This window comes from Geotrypetes seraphini, chromosome 9, assembly GCF_902459505.1.
Source record: "Geotrypetes seraphini chromosome 9, aGeoSer1.1, whole genome shotgun sequence".
NCBI lineage: Eukaryota > Metazoa > Chordata > Amphibia > Gymnophiona > Dermophiidae > Geotrypetes > Geotrypetes seraphini.
Genome location: NC_047092.1, coordinates 28,357,802 through 28,373,962, shown reverse-complemented (window position 1 = coordinate 28,373,962; position 16,161 = coordinate 28,357,802). Strand labels below are relative to the sequence as shown.

Here is a 16,161-nt window from a genome sequence, read left to right as displayed (position 1 = left end):
AAAACTTTTCTTTAAAAATAGGTCCAAAGACTTCCTGGGGCAGCATATTCAGATTTTCCCTGATGTCTCTAGAGAGATTCAAAAAAGAAGGAAAGAATTTTAAATTCTAAAACCTGGAGTGACTCAAATAGGGGGTATTTTCTTTTTGAGATATCCATGTAAATGTGTAGTTAGATATTCATCATTGAAGTATATATTTACAGAGCCATCTCAATTGATTAGTTTTCTCTCAATGAAACGTCTTGAAAAAGGAATAACAACGTCCATGGAAAGTTAGTCCCCTGCACTTTAGTCAGATAAGGATTTTTCTTATTTAATTAATTTATTATATATGTTCTGCTCTTAATCATGGATCCAATAACATTGAGGACTAGTGTGAGATCAGCTAGATTAGTATTTCTTTGTAGTAAAATTAATTTTGGAATTTTAGTTCAATATGTTGATTGATCTCACTTTACTGTACAAGATGTATATGCTTGGAAATATTGTAAAATTCTATAAATAAATAAATTAAAAAAAAAAAATTATACAGACTTCAATCTTTGGAACCTCTTATGATATATACCATTCCAAGTTCCAGTCTTGTATCTAATATAATAAAACCCTAAGCGCACATGCGCACTCTTACCTGCGTGCTTCCGTTGTTCGTAAGCTGTAGGGCCCCGCAGGCAAGAGTGCGCATGCGTGCTTCTACTTCCTCCCTGTAACTTCGCCGCTGTTGTTCGCCGCCTCCCCCCCCCGTGCACCCTTTCCCGGCGTACACGAAACCCCATTGACCCTACCACAGCGAGACGCACAAACCTCCGGCTCCAGCAGTGCGGCATCACACTAAAGATGCTGCTTCACGGCCTTCCCATGCTCTGATTTCCTCTGCCGGCGTGGGGGTATGATAGAGACTTATAAGATCATGAAGGGCATAGAGAGAGTAGAGAGGGACAGATTCTTCAAACTTTCGAATAATAAAAGAACAAGAGGGCATTCAGAAAAGTTGAAAGGGGACAGATTCAAAACGAATGCTAGGAAGTTCTTCTTTACCCAACGTGTGGTGGACACCTGGAATGTGCTTCCAGAGAGCGTAATAGGGCAGAGTACGGTACTGGGGTTCAAGAAAGGATTAGACAATTTCCTGCTGGAAAAGGGGATAGAGGGGTATAGATAGAGGATTACTGCACAAGTCCTGGACCTGTTGGGCCACCGCGTGAGCGGACTGCTGGGTCTGACCCAGGTCTGACCCAGCAGAGGCATTGCTTATGTTCTTAACCTGAACACATGTCTTCTTCGGGGGAAACTTTAGACCAACGCTGCCTTACTGTGTCACCCATATAAACAAAATACAAATCGACAAGTGAGTGTGGAACAAAGATGTGCTAAAAATACTAGTAAACCATATAAAAGAAAAAAGAATCAAAAAAGAAAAACCAGAAGCACCAAGGAATGTCCCCTTTTTTCTTTTGGTAAGTACATGGTTGTATGTGTTGTCTGCCTTTTGTCCTCTTTTTGGCTTTTTTGATACGGATTATGGCACTTATATACATTTAGGTTTTCTCACTGGAGACTTCAGTTTTATTCTTTACATCGGGACTCACTTGGTCAACTTTGCTATATAATTACATTTCTTGGTGCTTCCGGTTTTTCTTTTTTCGATTCTTTGTTCTTTTATATGGTTTACTAGTATTTTTAGCATATCTTTGTTCCACACTCACTTGTCGATTTGTATTTTGTTTATATGGGTGACACAGTAAGGCAGCGTTGGTCTAAAGTTTCCCCCGAAGAAGACCCGTGTTCAGGTTGAAACGCCCACACAAGTTAAAGGCGTCGGGAGTCCCTTTATCATATCAACGTTGACGTTGGCAGGTTCTACCATACAACAAGCTAAGTGTTGCCTTTTCAATAAATATCAATTATATAGTATATAATTTATTTCTTCCCTCTTTAAAAGGATTTAAGCATAGGTATGGTTTAGGAATCTTTTTAGTTCTATTTATAGCTATCAAATTTAATTAAATTAATTAATCAATTAATTAGACTTTATGTATATGCTCTTTTTGTACTTTAGATTTCTAAATTTATATATTTATAGTATTGGAACTTAAATAGAAATTTAAAATGAAACTTTATTTAGTGTTTTCACACACATGTGGTTATTATTTATTTATTATTTAATATTTTAAAAGTATTTAAGATCAGTGTTTACAATAATAGTGAATCCAATAAACTAAGTAATTATAATTATTTAATGTGATTAATATAACTGTAATAAAAATAAATTTAAAAAGATGCTTAGTTGGTAGATGCTTAGATGATTATAACAATATACAAGACTGGAACTTGGAATGATATATATCATAAAAGGTTCCAAAGATTGAAGTCTGTATAATTTATGATATGTCCACCACGGTTTTCTTTAAACATTCAAACACTCAATTAGGATCATAACTCAATTTTTATTACATTTTTAATATTTATATTTTGATCTAGACCAGTGTTCTTCAACCTTTTTACACCTATGGACTGGCGGAAATAAAATAATTATTTCGTGGACCGGCAAACTAATAAGACTGAAATTTTTAAAAACCCCATTGCCGCCCTGTCCCCGCGAGCTCGGTCCCATTAACTATCTGATCCCATCCGCACAAGCCTCAAATAGTTATGATTTTATATTGAACATATTTTATTAAAGTATAAAAAGAAACAATATTCTGTACAATTGTCATTTTATAAATATAAATAATACAGGGCAAGGATCAACAAAACCCCCGTCTCCCCTCCCCTTCACATATATACCCTCTACTATCAAGAAAACTGAATAAGCCAAATTATTACAGAATGCTACACAAATATCATGCTAACAGAATACCGCAGTCACACATGGCAGGAATGGTGTTAGGGGGAGTGCAACTAGGGCAACTTTTTCCTGGTCAGAGAGAGCCCTAAGCCAGCTGGAAGCTAAAGACACACTGCCTGGGCTTTGCACTCCCCAGTTATGTCTAACATCAGCTCTAGCAGGATACATATTTTAAATCTGATATATTCTAATCACAAGATAGAAATAAAATTATTTTTTTCTACCTTTTGTCGTCTCTGGTTTCTGCTTTCATCGTCTTTTCACTCTCTTCCATCCAGCGTCTTCCCTCTGTCTCTTCAATCCAGCATCTGCCTCTTCCAGCCACTGTCTGCCCTCACCCCTCCCTTTCCCATATGGTATCTGCATTCTTTCTATGCCCCTCTCTCCTACACCAGATCTAGCATCTTTGTCCCTCTTTCCTTATTTTTCATCTGACCCCCCTTCCCAGCATCAATCTCTCTCTACCTTGTCATTCCTCTGTCTCTCCCCTTTTCCTCATCTGATTTCTCCATTCCATCCTGATTCCTTCCCCTCCTCTAATCTCCCTGCCAGCTGTTTCCTTCCAATGTTCCTCTTCTCCTGTCCAGCAGTACCTTCTCCCTTTCTTCCTCCCCTTATCCAACAGTAATTCTCATCCCTTCCCTTTCCCTTCTCCCCTGTCAGAAGTAGCCCCTTCCCCTCCCTTGTCCAGGAGTACCCCTTCTCCCTTTCCTCCTCCTATTATCCAACAGTAACTCTCGTCCCTTCCCTTTCCCTTCTCCTCCCTTGTCCAGGAGTACCCCTTCTCCCTTTCCTCCTCCTATTATCTAACAGTAACTCTCGTCCCTTCCCTTTCCCTTCTCCCCTGTCAGCAGTAGCCCCTTCTCCCTTTCCTCCTCCCCTTATCCAACAGTAATTCTCATCCCTTCCCTTTCCCTTCTCCCCTGTCAGCAGTAGCCTCTTCCCCTACCTTGTCCAGGAGTACCCCTTCTCCCTTCCCTCTCCAGAAAATGTTCCCTCTATGTAGGCTAGCAGCAGCTCTGTGTGCTTTTAACTTCGGCACACAGCTGCCCCTAAGCAGTATTTTAGCGCCGTTTCATGAGGCAGCCTCGGGGCCTTTGGTAGGCCGGCCCGTTTCGATGATGGAATATGGGCCGGCCTACCAAAGGCCTCGAGGCTGCCTCATGAAACCGCGCTAAAATGCTGCCTAGGGGCAGCTGTGTGCCGAAGTTAAAAGCACACAGACCTGCCGCTGCTTTTCTGGGGGTGCGGAGACAAACGCGGCAGGAGTCCGTGGTGGCAGGCAGGAGTGCCGGCATAGTGACGGCAACAGGAAGTTGCACGTCAGCTGACACCGGCACCTTTTGCTGCGGCGGGGTCCTGAATCCTTTGCGGACCGGCAAGATTTTTTTGCGGACCAACACCGGTCCGCGGACCGGCAGTTGAAGAACTGTGATCTAGACTATTTAAATTATAAGCTATAGTGGCTTTTAATTCTATTTTGAATGATGCAGGTTTGATGATTTGATTATCCTATACACTCAATAGGTTATCTTCCCTCTCTCTATTTGTTCAGATTTAGAGTCAGCATGTGGCCCTTGTTAAGGTACAGGTGACAGAACTCCAGTAGCAAAATGCTTGTTGACCAGTGAATAGCTTCCTTTCTTAAAATTTAAATATTTTAATAGGACAAATAACTTTACTTAGCTTAAAATTGTGTATTAATTGTGTATAAGAGAGTCACTGCTGAGATCTTGGGTTCTCTTAAGAAAAAAGTGCTTTTGACTTCATTTGGCTTTGGGATATATGAATTGAAGTTAATCTACCATATACAAGCCACATACACTGAAGAGTTCTCCCATTATTTCTCACATCTAATCTAATCCTTAGGTTTGTATAATAATAATAATAATAATTTTATTTCTTATATACCGCCAAAGCCATAGTAGTTCGAGGCGGTTTACAACGAAGAAGGGCTGGACAATCAGCGAAAATGGTACAATGTTACAGTCAGAGAAAATTAGGTGGCAGAGAAAAAATGGTTTACAGAGCTCGACGCGGTTTACAGTAGGAGAAATAGGAATGAACTACAACAGAGGGTTAGAGGTGAAGAAAATTTAGAGGACTTTATGTCATGTCATTATGTCATGTCATCTTCTAAGTTGTACAAGTTGCTCTTCAAAATGAAAAAACCCCACACAATTCAGAAGAGGTGATGGTGACAACTGGAAAATGTAGTCTGTGCTCTGCAGATACAGGAAAAGTTGCACTATTTCCAGTGCTGATTGTGGACCATTTGTGATTTAATCTACCAAACAGTGCATAACACTTCAGCAGATGTCATTCTGTCTCACTCTTTCATATGTGATTGTGTGTGTATATTTGTCTGTAGTTACCTCTCTGTACAAAATCTGACATCCTACAACTGCATGAATGATAATGTTATGGAGAATATGGTTTGATGCCCATCTTATATGTTTGTAAAAACTGCTAATGGAAATGTCAGGGATCAGATGTAGGTACTAATGCAGAATTGGCAAGCAGATCTGTAAAATTTCCATCCACAAAAATAATCCAAGGCAGCCTTAACCTGTAAAATACTTATACTGGTCAAATGCAGCACACCACAAACACAACCAAAACCAATCAATGATCTTTAAGAACATAAGAATGGCCATACTGGGACATTAAACCCAGCATCCTGTTTACAACAGTGGCCAACCCAGGTCCCAAGTACCTAGCTAAATGACTTAAGCTCCTTACTGTCTGATTCATGATCTTCCTGTTTGAATCCTTATTAATCTTATGTAAGCCACAATGATTTAATAGTAAACTATTGTGGAAACAATATGGTTTGATAATGGTATCTCAAGTATTAAAACAGATTTTATGCTGCTTATCCTAGGAATAAGCATTGGATTTCCGCAAGCCATCTCATTAAAGGCCTAAGGGCTTCTCTTTTAGGAAATTATCCAAACCTTTTTAAAACCCTTCTAATCTAACTGATTTCATCACATCCTCCAGCCAGTGGCGTACCTAGGGTATGTGGCACCCGGGGCCCATCATTTTTTGACCCCCCCCCCATGTAAAAAAAATATTTTTTGTAATGACCATGAAACGGAATAAATGGTCAGAATAGAAACAGACAGTGAAAATTTTCTTATATTCCAAACATAACATAAATTATGTCTGAATTGTCATGACATCAGAAGTACATATGGAGTAGTTGCAGGTGATGCTTGGGACAGTTCTGATTGTGTTAGTTCGATTTTATGTGTTTTTTGAATAGAAGGGCTTTTATTTCTTTTTGAAGGTTTTGCAGTCTGTGGTCGATGTCAATTGGTTGTAGAGTTGGGGGGTCGAGTGTTGCAGCTCGAATGGCTAGGAGGTTGTCGAACAGTTTTTTTCTTTTGACGTTTTTGGTTGGAGGGTGTGTGAATGGTGCGTGAGTTCTATGTCTGTTTGAAGTGGATTGAATTATTTAGCTGAAGAAATTAGTTACCCCCTCATCCCACACACATTAATTCTCTTCCATTTTTGTTCCCATTATAAAAAACACTGATAAGTTCCCAGAAAAAAATATATTAAAATAAGAAGTGAAAACAAAGGCCCCTACAGATGAGAACAAAACATAAGAATAGCCTAACTGGGTCAGACCAATGGTCCATCATGCCCAGTAGCCCATTCTCATGGTAGCCAATCCAGGACACTAATACTTGGTCAAAACCCAAAGAGTAGCAACATTCCATGCTACCGATCCAGGGCAAGCAAACACTTCCCCCATGTCTTAATAACAGATTATGGACTTTTCCTCCAGGAATTTGTCCAAATCTTTCTTAAAACCAGCTACACTATCTGCTTTTACCATAACTTCTGGCCACTTCATTTTTAAGTTTAGATCTTTCCTTTCAAACAGAGACCTTGCTAGATGTCAAATACAGCACAAGGTAACTTCACATGGACTTAGCTGTGCAGGAAATGTGAATCTCCTCATACACCCACCATATAGTGCAAAAATGTGCAAAAGTCTGTTTTTTTCTTTCGATCATTACATAGCCTAATGCCACACATGCAGCACTGTTACAAACATATTCTATAGGTCAATGCTAAGGATAACAAAGTTTCCTTCCTTGGACCAGAAGGAGATACTGATAAACCACTGGAAGAGATCCCAAAACAACACCCAAACACCCACTCAGTGTGTGAACCAGTTGAGTGGAGTGGACTAACTGGGGGGTGGAAATGGGCCCGGAGTTTGCTCAGCAGAATTTCCCAGACCACCTCTTCCTCTCAACACATTGACACGCTGCCGCCACCACCACCACCACTAGGAACACCTCACTGGGTAGGCCAGCTATGCTATAAACTTTATAAAACACATTATTATATTTTCTTATAAAGCACATATTTTAACTGAACTCTCTGACATCCTCAGCCTTTCCATTCACAAAAATAGAAGGAAGAAAAGTTCCCATTTCCTGCTGTCTCATGTCCCCGGCCTATACAATATTTTTTTTCTGCAGACTCTTCAAAAGTCTGACCAAATCCTCGTTTCACTTGCATTATAAAGTGCTGAGGATGCCATCTCTCCCCAATCCCAGGTCCTAAAGTCTAAGACAGAAGCGCAAACTAATGCTGCCAGATTCAGGAAAAAAAAATTTCGATTCGATTCAGCTTATTGAATTGGTTTTTCATTTCGATTTTCCTGCCCAGTTGGGTGATTTTTTTCAAAACTCCTGGTGGGTTTTATAGCTTTTTCACCCCCTTTGGCTTCTCCTAACCACACAGGCGCTGTGGTGTAAATAAAATAAAGAAACAAAAAGGACTTTTCCTCTCTCTGTTAAATCCTAGCTCACGTTTGCAGTCCAACACCAGCTCTGGCAGGATACACATTTCAAATCTGACATATTATAATCACAAAACAGAAAATAAAATTAATTTTTCTATCTTTTGTTGTCTGGTTATATTTCAAATCTTGTTGGTCCAAGGCTCTGGTTTTCTTCCGATAACTTGCTTGCCAGGGTCTCCTTCTTTCTTCTTTCTGCATGCTAACCATCCATCTGCCAACTCTGTCCTCCCTTTCCATTTCCCTTCCCTCCCCAGGAAGTCTGGTATCTTTCCTTTTTTTCATCTCCCTCCACAGATCCACCTTTTCTTAACTACCCTTTCATCCGGCATCTCTCTCTCCTTCCCCACCACCCCAGAGTCCACCATCTCTCCCTTTCTTTTCCCAATTACCCTCCTATCCAGTATCTCTATCCCTCCTCCACACCATCCCTTGTGTCCAATTTCTCTCCCTTTCTGTTCCTTCCCTCCCTAAATCCCATGGTCCATCATCTTTCTCCCTCTCCTCTATTTTCAGATCCATTATTTCTTCCTCCCCCCCCCAAAGTTTGGCATATGCACGTCTCTTTGAACACCCCCTTCCCTCTGTGTACTTCTAAACCAGGGTCCCCCCCAAAGGCCTGTCCCCCCTTAAAGGTCTGCCTGTCCCCCCTTGAAGGCCTGCACCCCCCTTGAAGGCCTGTCCCACCCCCTTGTAGGCCTGTCCCCCCCTTGAAGGCCTGTCCCCCCCACTTGTAGGCCTGCCCCCCCCTTGAAGGCCTGCCTGCCTGTCCCCCCCCTGAAGGCCTGTCCCCACCTTGAAGGCCTGTCCCACCCCCTTGTAGGCCTGTCTCCCCCTTGTAAGCCTGTCTCCCCCTTGTAGGCCTGCCTGCCTGTCCCCCCCTTGAAGGCCTGCCCCCCCTTGAAGGCCTGCACCCCCCCCGAGGGCCTGTCCCCACCCTTGAAGGTCTGCACCCCCCCAAAGGCCTGCACCCCCCTTGAAGGCCTGTCCTACCCCGTTGTAGGCCTGTCCCCCCCCCTTGAAGGCCTGCCTGCCTGTCCCCCCCTTGAAGGCCTGTCCCCCCCCTTGAAGGCCTGTCCCCCCCCTTGAAGGCCTGCACTCCCTTGAAGGTCTGCACCCCCCCTGAAGGCCTGCACCCCCTCCTGAAGGCCTGTTCCCCCCTTGAAGGCCTGTCCCACCCCCTTGTAGGCCTGTCCCACCCCCTTGTAGGCCTGTCCCACCCCCTTGTAGACCTGTCCCCCCCTTGAAGGCCTGCCTGCCCCCCCTTGAAGGCCTGTCCCTCCCCCTTGGTCTGCACCCCCCCCGAAGGCCTGTCCCCCCCCTTGAAGGCCTGCCTGTCCCCCCCCTTGAAGGCCTGTTCCCCCCCCCCCCTTTGAAGGCCTGCCTGCCTGCCTGTCACCCCCCTCCCCCTTGAAAGCCTGCCTGCCTGCCCGCCCACCCCACCCGAAGGACCGCTCGCCCCCTGGCCTTCCCGCACCACCTATAAAGCAGCACTACCTATGCTCCCGGCCTTGCCGTTCAGTCCCCCCACCACCACCCCCGAAGGACCGCTCGCCCCACTGACCTTCCTGCACCACCTATGAAGCAGCCGCAGCAGGATCGCAATGTCAGCGATCCCTGCGCTGCTTAGGCGCTGCTTCCTGCGCCGCGGTCCCGCCCCTCCTCTGATGTCAGAGGAGGGGCGGGACCGCGGCGCAGGAAGCAGCGCCCAAGCAGCGCAGGGATAGCTGACGTCGCGATCCTGCTGCGGGCTGCTTCACAGGTGGTGCAGGAAGGTCAGTGGGCGAGCGGTCCTTCGGGGGTGGTGGGGGGGGACTGAACGGCAAGGCCGGGAGCACCCCCTCAGGGCTGGCACCCGGGGCGGACTGCCCCTCCCGCCCCCCCCCCTTGGTACGCCACTGCCTCCAGCATCAAATTCCAGAGTTTAATTACACATTGTATAAAGAAATATTTTCTCTGATTTGTTTTAAATCTACTACTTAGTAGCTTCATCGCATGCCCCCTAGTCCTAGTATTTTTGGAAAGAGTAAACAAGCGATTCACATCTACCCTTTCCATTCCATTCAGTATTTTAGAAACATCTATCATATCACCCCTGAGCCGTCTGTTCTTCAAGCTAAAGAGCCCTAGCTGCTTTAGCCTTTCCTCATATGGAAGTAATCCCAACCCTTTTATCATTTTTGTTGCCCTTCTCTGTACCTTTTTTAATTCCATTACTTTTTTTTTTTTAAATAAGTTACAGTGACCAGAATTGCACACAGTATTTGAGGTGCAGCTGTACCATAGAGCGATAGAAGGGCATTTTAACATTTTCATCTTTGTTTTCCATTCCTTTCCTGATAATTCCTAACATTCTATTTGCTTTCTTAGCTGCTGCCACATATTGAGCTGAGGGTTTCAACGGATCCTCAACAATGACACCTAAATCCTGTTCCTGGGCATTGACTTCCAACATGGAAACCTGCATCATGTAGCTAAAGTTCAGGTTCCTCTTTCCCACATCCATCACTTTGCACTTGCTCACATTAAACGTTATCTGCCATTTGATGCCCAATATCCCAGTCTCAAAAGTTTCTCTTGCAGTTTTTCCACAATCCTCTTGTGATACAACAACTTTGAACAACTTTGTGTCATCAGTAAATTTCATTATCTCACTAGTTATTGATAAATATGTTAAAAAGCAGTGGTCCCAGCACAGACCCCTGGGGAACCCTACTATTTACCCTTCTCCATTGAGAATATTTACCATTTATACCTAATCTCTGTTTTCTGTCTTAACCAGTTCTTAATCCATAGTAGGACATTCTCCTCATGTTATTATAGTCTACTTTTTGAAAGTTAAATGCTGTTGTTTGGATTTCCTGTGTGAACTTATTCCAAGGATTATTTCAAATCTGATCACACTATGATCACAGTTGTCAAACAGCCCCAGCACCATTACTTCCTGTACCAATTCATGCGCTCTACTATGAACTAGGTCTAGAATTGCTCCTGAAGCAGCTGCTCCATAAAGTAGTCCTCGATTTCATCAAGGAATTTTACCTCCCTAGCATGCCCTGATGTTACATTTACCCAGTCAATATCAGGGTAGTTGAAATTGCCCATTATTATTGTGTTACCCAGTGTGTTAGCCTTCCTAATTTCTGATAACATTTCAGCATCTGTCCATTCATCCTGGTCAGGCGGATGGTAGTGCAGTCCTATCACTAGCCTTTTTCCCTTTACACATAGAATTTCTATGGACCTGTATATTAATGTATACAGGCCCATAGCTTAATTAAATGCCTCATTAAACCAAGAACTCTTAGTGGCTTACTAAATTCAGCTCAGAACTATTTAAAACTGTCTGCTTTATATCACCTTAGCAAAGAACCATTTAAAACAGGTTTGTACCCATTTCTTTGGTGGTTTGTAGAAAGCTAAGTAGCCCGCAAGAGTCAACAGTTTTAATGATGCCGACTGCCTGAGGCTGAATCTAACCTGGATATTCAATACCAGGACACTTGTATCGAATATCCGGGATAGCCACCAACCCACAAGTTATGCTAATGCCAGCCAATGTTCTGTGCTGACACCTACATAGTTATACAGGCAGAGATAGAACTGCTTTTTTGCATGCTACTGTCTGCATGCTTAGTACTGAATATGGTTGGTGCCGGTTAACTGTTGGCTTCTCCCATTACCCTGTCCACAAACTGTCCCAGCACTAACTGCACAGTGCTGTGGTATACAGAGTGGATATTCAGCAGCACTGTAAAGTTAAATGCTGCTGGATATCCAGGAACTGTTTTAAGTGGGCAACACCAATGTTGCTTGCACTCATTGGCTGATGCATGAAAAAGAGCCACAACTGAAAACATTATGAAAGTGACATGTCAGAGGATTGACCTGCAAGGTACAACCTGCTTACAGGTGATCTAGAAAGCCACATTGCAGTTGCGTGGAAAGTAAGTCATTACTCTTCCTCATTAGGCTAGCAGGTTAGCTCTGACGCATTGTTTTAATGGGAAGTGGAAAGTTTAGCGTATTATATTTGCTATACCACTGTTTGGGACTTTCAGGATACTAGCTAGGCAACTTATAAAAAGCACAAGTCGGAGACAAAGACTGGGCAGAGGAGGAAATATGAAGAGATTACAGTACTCTTAATACCAGAATTAAAAAGTCATAGGTGTATTGTGTCTGATGGCAGAACTCAACATGGTATGGAGAGAGGGAATTACTGAATAGCTTTTTGTAGGCTTAGCATGCATTGTTCTAAGAAATCCTGTAGGTTTTTGGGGGGTGTTTTCTTGACAGAATTTTTGAAACACATTCTTGAAGATTATTCCCTATTTTATGAAACTCAGTTATTGAGCTCAGACTCGCTCAAGAAACCTTGTTACTGATTGCTTCTCTGTTTGTTTCCATAGGCCGACCTCTGCAAATAGCATAGCTTGCAACAGTTCTTCAAACCATAGTCCATATGTAGCAGAACCCTCATTGCCGTCCATTGGAGGAGATCTTGCAAGCAGATTGTCTAGTGATGAAGGTGAGCTAGATGGAGCTGAAGAATCGGAGAAGTTAGACTGTCATTATTCTGGACACCATCCTAGACCTCTTGGGGTATGTGTTCTTCTTCATGCTCTTTTCTGCATTTAATTTTTTTAAAAAATTATGTTCCACATAATACACATCCCGGCCTGCGAATACCAAAAAAAATCACAAATAACTTTAGGGCTGACCCTGACCCACCTCTTCCTCCCTCCCGCCTTTCGGACCTCTCCACTGTACTTACTTTTTAAAGCTTGGTGGTCTAGCAGTAAAGCAGTGCAGGAGCAATCTTCCTACGCTCCTGCCCCGTGCAAAGCTGGGAACAAAATTGGCTGCTATGAGTTTCTGCGAGACCACAGGAACTCACAGCAGCCATTTTTGTTTCCAGTTCTGCACAGGGCAGTAGTGTAGGAAGATTTTTTCTGCCCTGCTTCATTACTAGACCACTAGGTTTTAAAAAGCAAGTAAGTGGAGAGGTCCAGGATGTGGGGGTGGGTCACCCAGACAAAACCCGTGAATAACCGAAGACGCAAGTTCTGAACCGCAAATATGGAGGGAGATGTGTAATATAATCCTTGGTGAATAACAAGAAAAACATACAGAGTATCTATATAATGTAACAAACATACAATACAATGTAGAAATGTATTTTGTCTAAATAGGTATCTTTTTAAATCTATTATTGACATGTAGGACACACATATATAAAATGCAAAATGGTGGTTTTGTTGTAATAATTTTAGAAATAGGTCAGTGTATCACAAAGTGTGTGCTGTGGCAGATTCCAGGTGTGCTGTGAGATGTCAGCGAGGAGGAGTGGCGCTGGCTACTGCTTACAGGATGTGCCGCTCACAGCGAGAGGCACGTCCTCTAGTCAGTCAGCCTACACCTCTCCTCCTCACTGACATCTCTGCTCCTTCTCCTCACCTCTCCTTCTGCAGCATCCCCCCACCGGCGGTAATAGGAGGCTCAGGGCTGCGTGTGAAGGGCATCTGTAGACGTTGATGTGATGATGTTACATATGCATATGACATCACCAAGGCAATATCCGGGTGTCGCAGCTTAAAAGTTTGCGACACACTGGATTAGTTCTTCAAGTGCAAGGACTCATGCCAAAGGTGCTTGAAAATTGCATAGTTCAAGATATGACTTTTAATTTACATATATTTGTGTTCTGCTTTTTTTTAAAATAAGAATTCTAGTAAATCGATAGAAATAGTTCCACATGCTTACGAAAGTCCTTGGTTTATTTTGTTTCTGCTCCTTTGGACCTCCAGCTTAATCTGAATCAGAGCTGGAATTCTGATGCTTTGAGCCCTCATTCACAAATACCTGAGGATTTTTTTTTTCTGTTTATTTTATATCCTTATGTTCGATATACCTATTCTGCTCATTGCAACAAAACAATGACCATTATTTTCTCCTCACCTTTGGGGGACTGTGAACATTTCCTGTGCAGCATCCCCAGTCTGCGGTGTTCTGAGTCCCTTCTACATGGCAGAACACAGTGCTGTTACTAGGCCAGTCCAGCTACAGTTTTTCAATGTTTATATATTTATCTGTGCATTTTTCCTTTAAAGCATCATTAAGGGGGTAATTTTAGTAAATATTTTTGCATATAAAGGTTAACACATATAAAAGAGCTTTTGCAAAATTACCACAAGGGTTTATACATGTACAATTTTGCACGATTTCCGGAAGGCATGTAGTTTTTCATGAGCCGCATGTAGGCTTGTTCAGAGGCAAAGTTTGGGAGGAATGTTGGCTTTTACATGTATTCATTATAAAATGTGCATGCACATGACCAATTGTGTCTTCTCCCAAGCAGATGTAAATATCTGCAGCTTTAAATCTAGGTACGATTTCTACCACTTTTCCCTAGAATTTTATAAAGATGCCTACCTGCCTTTATAAAAGGGGCTTCAAATATGCATGGGAATGGTTAGGGGGTGGAGAATAGGCTTGGCAGGATAGGCGTCGTTAGGCACCAGTAAATTAGGCAAGGAACATAACAAGGATGCCTAAGAACATTTAGGCGTGATTCTTTAAATGATGCCTAGCGGTTGATTGACAACTATGTCAGCTGGTGCCTAGCAGCCATTTATAAAAGACCCTATGTGCATAGCAAATCGGTTATTTAAGCTCTTTCCATTTTTGGCATGCTAGTTAAAGAATTCACAGCAAAAAAAAAAAAGTGCCTCTGAACTTGCGGAATCAACTCTAGAGCAGTGGAGATTAGAGAATGACATGGGGACAAATTTTTCCCCGTCCTCGCAGGAACTCATTTTCCCGTCACGTCTCCATGAGTTCTTTTCCTGTCCCATTCCTGCAAGCTCTGTCTTCATCTGCACAAGCCTCAAACACTTTAAAATCATAAGTGTTCGAGGCGTATGTGGGTAAGGCAGAGCTTGCAGGAATGGGACAGGGACAGCAACAAAACTTGTGGGGATGGGACAGAGAAATTGAGTTCCTGCAGGGACAGGGACAAATTTGTCCCCATGTCATTCTCTAGTGGAGATTTGCAAGATCAGTGCAAGAAAAATAAAGTTGGGAGAGACTGAGAGAAAACAACAATTACCATATCTCAAAGTTAAAAAAAAAGAAGGAAATTAAGGTATTGGATTGCTAAAATCTACAGGATGTTGTCCTGTAGAGGAGGCCGATGAAGTAGTGTCAAGGATTAGACTTGGAACATGGGTAGAGATGGTACAAGACAAGGAAACTTTGAGGAACTGGTTCATGACTACAAAGAAAAGACAAGAGTCGCAGTGATGATCTTGAATCACCCTGAATAAGTGCAACATGGCATTTTATTCAAAAGCTGAAGCAGAAATGGTTCTGGTGGTTTATCGCTCATATGGTCTATCGTTTCATTTCGCTGACTGTCTATACCCATTCTCCAGTCTCCATTAACTTTCTCAAATGAGGATGCAGATCAGCCTTATCAGAGTTCAGCGGTATCTGTGGGTAAATTAGCATTTCACTGTGCTTCATTGTAGCATCCATGAGAAGAAAGGCTCAAAGGATCAGTAATCAGTTGGAATGGATCATATTCGGTCCTGTTGTACAAAGGAGTATTAAAACAGACATTGTGGGATGAAATAATTTTCCTTTTGTATTTTTTTGTACAGAGTTGTTACAGAAACTGTTTTCTGAGTTCCTGTAACAACTCAGCAAACAGAAGAATCATAAAAGACATATTTCTTCAGTATTGTTAATATTTGGTTTATTTCCAGCTTATAAGCCTCACTGTCGCTCTCTTTCAGTTTTGCTCATTTGGCAGTCGGTTAATGGGGAGAGGGTACTATGTATTTGATAGAAGATGGGATCGATTTCGATTCGCACTAAACTCCATGGTGGAAAAACACTTGAATTCACAGATGTGGAAGTAAGTGATGTAAATTGCTGCATTATGCAATATGATTTGTTTGGGGGGGGAGGGAGAGGCAAGTGTGTCAATTTTTTAAATCAATTTGCATAATATGTTAGTTAAACTGGAAATGAAAATTATTTTTATTTTTATCAGCCTCCACTGATTGTCACATATATTTTCAATTTTGTAATGAGAATTTATGTATAAGCAAAAAGATTTCCTCATTGGCTTGTGCACCTGCTCCAGAGTGAACACAGCTCTCGTAAAAGTGCTTCTTTCAGCCAGGGCTTAACAAGGGATTAAGGGTATTTTTACATTTAGTAGCCTGATCTTTTTATTTTTATTTTGGCCTTGGAAGAGAGGAAAATAATTTTGAAGTATCATTTCTTAATTAACCTCATCCGCTATAATAATACTCTTAGCGTGCATGCGCACTTCAAACTTGGTGGGCCCATGATCTGTGGTGCTGTACCCCGCATGCGCAGTAGAGTAGAACTCTGCCTGCAGCGGTTTCCCCATCGCCCTCCCTCGAGACAGTTTCCAGGCTCCGACCTGCGCGGCTGATGTGTAGCGGGCCACTGTTGA

The 16,161-nt window shown here is 42.6% G+C and overlaps 1 protein-coding gene across 8 annotated transcripts in view; it reads left to right on the top strand.

Moving 5' to 3' along the window:
- Positions 1 to 16,161, top strand: part of ATXN7L1 (ataxin 7 like 1) — a 299,444-nt gene that overhangs the window by 253,799 nt on the left and 29,484 nt on the right. For all 8 annotated transcript variants that reach the window (XM_033958415.1, XM_033958416.1, XM_033958417.1 and 5 more), the window contains 2 exons: positions 12,083 to 12,275; positions 15,470 to 15,591. In XM_033958415.1, coding sequence (XP_033814306.1) covers positions 12,083 to 12,275; positions 15,470 to 15,591 — 315 coding nt within the window. The remainder of the gene's footprint in view (positions 1 to 12,082; positions 12,276 to 15,469; positions 15,592 to 16,161) is intronic.